At 39.8% G+C, this 5,492-nt stretch overlaps 1 protein-coding gene across 1 annotated transcript in view; it reads right to left on the bottom strand.

Annotated features, from left to right (window-relative positions):
* The window catches only part of LOC144957064 (uncharacterized), a 68,308-nt gene extending 65,753 nt beyond the window's left edge, over positions 1–2,555 (bottom strand). The window contains exons 1-2 of the mRNA XM_078888029.1: positions 2,407–2,555; positions 1–478 (exon numbers count right to left, since the gene is read on the bottom strand). The exon at positions 1–478 is cut by the window's left edge and continues 124 nt beyond it. Coding sequence (XP_078744155.1) covers positions 1–381 — 381 coding nt within the window. The 5' untranslated portion in view covers positions 382–478; positions 2,407–2,555. The remainder of the gene's footprint in view (positions 479–2,406) is intronic.
* Positions 2,556–5,492: the final 2,937 nt, after the last annotated feature.

Genomic DNA, 5,492 nt, shown 5'->3' with positions numbered 1-5,492 from the left:
GTGAGTTTCAATTCCAGATGATAATGATGGTGATGAATCCTTTCTTTTGCGACACGAGGAGTTGAGGTTTGACTCGGAATAATTCCCACTTTCAGCTTGACTCTCTGTTTTTAAATAACGGTTTTCATTGAACTGTTTATAGGACAAATCAGTGTTGTCTCTGTAAGAAATAACACCCAGTATGTTATGCATCACTTTCCTGACTAATTCTTCTTTATTTTTCATTGATGATAACTCATCAGGGTCTGAACTAGTTAGAACTCTAAAACTGGTGATAGGGTTGTCATCGAATCGAACTGATTTAGATCGGTGGGTTGTGGCCGTAGAGTCAGAGCACTGTGAGAAGATGTCAACACGACTGGGCAGAGTTGTGAAACCCATGATGTGTTTTTGATGTTATTTAAACTGTGCAGCAAGGTGGAGATGTCAAGCAGATGTGATTCACTGGGTTTATATTCTCATCATAAAAGCTCTTCACCTTTAGAAAGTGGGAGGGGGAAAATAAGATTATAATTTTTTATTTTTTTTTCTCAATGCAAATGTACACAACATATTATTTCATAAACATGAAAAACTCACAAAATTGGTTCAACGACATTGTAAAACTTGGTTATGTGGTGTTGTGGTATAACACTCGCTTTCGGATCCAAAGGTCCTGGCTTTGAGCCTCGCTCAGTGCATAGTTGAGCCCTTGGAAAAGGCTCTTTACTCACATTCTCTCACCGTACTCAGGTGTAAAATGAGTACCTGGCTGTTAAGAGCGTTGTTTATGTCGGAAAAAATTGTAATGTACTCATGTCTTGTACTACATGTTACACATTGCTGTTGGTCAGGGACCCCTTGTAAAGCGCTTTGAGCACTTTTAGTGGATATTGCTCTATATAAAAGCTCTAATTTTAAATTTTTTTAAAATAAAAAGAATGTGCTGTAGTTAAAACTCGCCACACTGAATTCCGATTAGACCACCAACCTCTCCTACCATCAACTTATTAGTCAGAATAGAATTGCGGTGTAAAATTTTTTTAGAAATAAATAAACAGCAATATCCATATCACGCCGCCATCTGCCGACGTATAATGATGTAATTTCTATATATAATACTTTTATTTTAAATTTGAACACCAAACACTAATCCTTCGCAGAAAATCCCAAGTACCTGGAGTTAGCGTAATAGGTTTAGGTTGAATGGTAATGAAAAAGCCATTCGTCTTTAAAACGAGGACTGAATTAGTTTTATTTAAACCTCTGCTTCACTTCTTCCCAAGAAGCCGCAGTTCAATACTTGAACATGTTATGTTTTAGTGATATGGTATCCAATGATAATTCTCTAACAGAAGTGAGAGGTGTGGGGGGGGGGGGGATAGAGAATACAGGACTCCCTAGTCTATGATAACGGTTATCATTAGTACTTTATGTGTGGTTCAGAAGATGTTAGTTAAAAAGGTAGAGATAAAATTTGTATAGAGCTACTAATTTATTTGATTGTCTCCTTTTGTTTTATCAGTCTTGATTTCAATGCTGCAGTCTCAGAGCTTTTCCCTCTTAACTCTTTCATCGCCATTGGCCGCACAAGAGAAGAATCTGCCCTATTGGCTGCTTATCCTTTATGTTGGACGATCCCCAATTACAGAAGATCCTTGGCCGCGAGGGTCATAGTTTTGACACCTGTCAATCATGGTGAAAATGACTGGGGATTGGTAGTCCACACAAACCCTCTTCCCGATTATATGTTTTTGGGGAGGCCTTCCGAAAGCTCCTACATCCCCAGTATTTTTGTTTTTTATAATGTTCTAGTAGGGGGTTCGGGAGGGGGGGGGGGAGCTTTTTTTTATTTTAAAAAAATTTTCCCCCTCCCAAACCCCCTACTAGAACATTATAAAATACAAGAATACTGGGGATGTAGGAGCTTTCGGAAGGCCTCCTTAATTATTTGTTCTAACTCAATTCTATCAACCATAGTAAAAACGTTAAAAATTACACATAGTTTTGTGTTTTTGGCACTTTATAACTGGCTGGCGGATGTTGTGAGCATTTTAACTAAGGTATAGCATTAATAGTTATTGGTGAATGGTGTACTGAGTCACAGTCTCTGTGAGGACGAGAAGATAAGCAAGAGTGAGATTAAGATGGTTTATGATAGCACCTACACAAAGAGCTTTGGAGTTTCATTTCTTCTTTTTTTGGGGGGGGGGGGGAGGCCTTCCGAAAGCTCCTACATTCTCAGTATTCTTGTTTTTATAATGTTCTAGGTAGTATAGTCGGGGGTTTTGGAGGGGGAAACTTTTAAGTCTCCCCCCCCCCTCCCCTCCCTCCAAAACCCTGTACTAGAACAAAAATACTCGGGATGTAGGAGCTTTCGGAAGCCATCCCATTTTTTTTTTTTAAATATCATTTTAATCATTATACCTTTCTTCAACGCGTTGTTCATGCGTTGCCTCAAACTCTCATTCTTTGCATCATCGTTTGGTCGATTAACGATGGCTTGCGTATCTTTTTCTTGTTTCTAAGTTTTCCCCCAATGTAACTTCCGGAAACCGGATGTTACGTCTCATCTCACTTTCAGCTGCACAAGAGGTCATTGTTAGTGAACACCATTTTTTGAGGTCCAATCAGGGCATCGTCAATCAGATAGTGTGAACCTAATGATGGAAAATATATTCAACACTCAAAACAATATGAAATATGACCTTCTTTTTATACCTCAGAGATTGATATAGGCTATCTACTCCTTATCCTCATAAAAAAATAATCATAAATGATCTTCCTAGCATCCAAATCATCGCTGGTAGACGTTCATCCAACGGTGAAGGAACCCAAAAATTGTCAGGGCAAACCAGAATTATTCCAAGACATGGACAGAGAGCTTCGTAAACGAGGGCAAATTATATAATAATATGTAGAATGAAAGAAATTGACGTCATTCAGCTATTTGTTTTTGTTTTAAGACCACCCGTTGGTTGATTGGTTTTTACTATCTCTTTATCAGTTTTACTTTAACGCATACTATCAATTAATGCTACATGTGTAAGTAAAATTCTCACTAGTTGTGTACGCTAGATCAAACATACAAACGTCTAACCTTAAACTTATTATTTCATAAGGTAGGGGGAAATTGTGATACAAAGAGGAGAGTGACCTCATCATTCATCATTTTCTATGACAAAAGCAGGAACAGCAAGTTGTTTCCCGGCGTATAGGGACAGTTCAAGGTCATCCACCAACACAGTCTGGTAAATCAGAAAAGTTAATGCCTTTACGATTGCTGTGTTGTGGGTTGGCCAATGGTTCTTGCCCCGCTTTGAGCGGCGCAAAGTTGAGTCCTGGGAAAAGGTTCTTTATTCACATTCTCTCACCGTGCTCGTGTGTGAATGAAACTCTGGAAGTAGACAGCGTTGTCTCTGTAGAAAAAAAAAAAAAAAAGAATTGTGATGGACATTATACCACATCCTACATGTTACGTATTTATGACGACTGGGTACCCTGCGCTTTCCGCTTTGAGCACATCGGATACTCCGCTATGTAAATGCTAAAGTTATGCTTAAATTTGATTAGGTACTCCCTCATATGATATGATAATAACCTTTCTTTTTATGTACAATCCAGCTAGAAATGTAGCCAATTTTACGAGGTTTTTTGTTTGTTTTTGTTTCTGGTTTTTTTTTTTTGTTTGTTTTGTTTTGTTTTGTTTTTTGTTTATCTATTATTTGTTTTTTTTTTTTTGTTTTTGTTGTTGTTGTTGTTTTTTTTTTTTTTTTGTTTTTTTTTTTTTTTGGGGGGGGGGGGTTGTGGGGTTTTTTTTGGGGGGGTGGGGGGGTGGGAGGGGGGAGGGGGTGTTTTGTTTTGTTTTAAAAGGTCATGTGACCTCTTGTTGCTGTGTCTGGCAAGCTATTGACATGGATGCCTTCATAATACAATATTATAGAATGAGTCCCGGGTGTTAAATCAACATACAGTGCAAAAGGCTTACCCACAACGGAGACACTCTCTCTCTCTGCCGTTATTTCTTCCGTGCTTGGCATGGGTAGGTCTTACGGCTCTTCTCTTTATTCTTAGTATTTTGTGCAGCTATGTGGTCCACTGGTAAGACACCCGCTTTCGGATCGGAAGGTCCTGGGTACGAGCCTCGCTCAGCGCAAAGTTGAGTCCTTGGAGAAGGCTCTTTACTCAAATTCTCTCACCGTACTCAGGTGTAAAATGAGTACCTGGCCGTTAACTGCGTTGTCTCTGTTCGAAGGAATTGTAATTATCGCCTAACAGGCGTCATGTCCCGTCCTACATGTTAAATGTAGATGTTAGCCAGGGACCCCTTGTAGAGCGCTTTGAGCACGTTTATTGGATACTGCGCTATAAAAAAAAAGCTCTTTTTTTTTTTTTTTTGGCCGTGCCTGACGTCTTTATCCGGAAGACGGCAGAGGAACATGAGAGATGGCTTTGCGGTAAGGACCCTCCATGCAGATCTGTCTTCAGCTTTCCTTATTAATGTTGGGCTGTCCATCTGTTACGGGTTATTATAAAATAGATAGATCGAAGTTGACGCCACTCATGTCTTTGTTATTGCATTTATGCCACCATCCACATATTTATGAGTAATTCTTACTAAATTGTATTAACAAGACTTATAAACGTTCAAGGTTACAAATAGTTTTTTGTGTTGGTCAGTTATGATACTTCTGGATGGCAATGTTGTGAGCTTCTTAGCCAATCACATACTATATATATATAGAGGGGTTAAGAGAACTGCTTTGTCTAAAGACAGAAGACAAATGCGGCCCGTAACATAAGATAGAAGGACCCACAGACAAAATGCGGCTATGTGTCTTGTGGTATGACACTCGATTTCGGATCGGAAGGTTCTGGGTTCGAGCCTCACTCGGCGCATAGTTGAGTACTTGGTAAAGGGTATTTACTCACATTCTCTCACCTTACTCAGATGCAAAATGAGTACCTGGCCGTTGACAGCGTTGTCTCTGTCAGGAAAAAAGTGTAATATTAATATCGCCTTATAGGCGTCATGTTTCGTTCTACATGTTACGTGTTGCTGCTGGTCAGTGACCCCTTGTAAAGCGCTTTGAGCACATTTAGTGGACATTGCGCTATATAAAAGCTCAGTTTTTTTTTAATGCTCAGGGCTCACAATGTTGTAATTTGGGCCAAGTGGAGAGAAGAAGAGAAATAGACGTAGACAGAAGGTGAGTCGGCTTGATGGGAGAACTTCTGTTTGAGTGCATCCTAAGGAATATGCGGTAGATACGGTGAATGTGATGTATATCAAGTGTGGCTATGTGGTCTTGTGGTATGACACTCGCTTTCGGATCGGAAGGTCCTGGGTTTGAGCCTCGCTCGGCGCATAGTTGAGTCCTTGGAAAAGGCTCTTTACTCACATTCTCTCACCGTACTCAGGTGTAAAATGAGTACCTTGGCCGTTAACAGCGTTGTCTCTGTCCGCACCAATTGTAACATCGCCTAACAGGCGTCATGTCCTGTCCTAAATG

Source organism: Berghia stephanieae, chromosome 11, assembly GCF_034508935.2.
Source record: "Berghia stephanieae isolate SIO BIC M18660-M18661 chromosome 11, UCSD_Bste_1.3, whole genome shotgun sequence".
Classification (NCBI taxonomy): Eukaryota; Metazoa; Mollusca; class Gastropoda; order Nudibranchia; family Aeolidiidae; genus Berghia; species Berghia stephanieae.
Note: the sequence above shows the minus strand (reverse complement) of the source record. Positions and strands in the feature narration are given on the sequence as shown.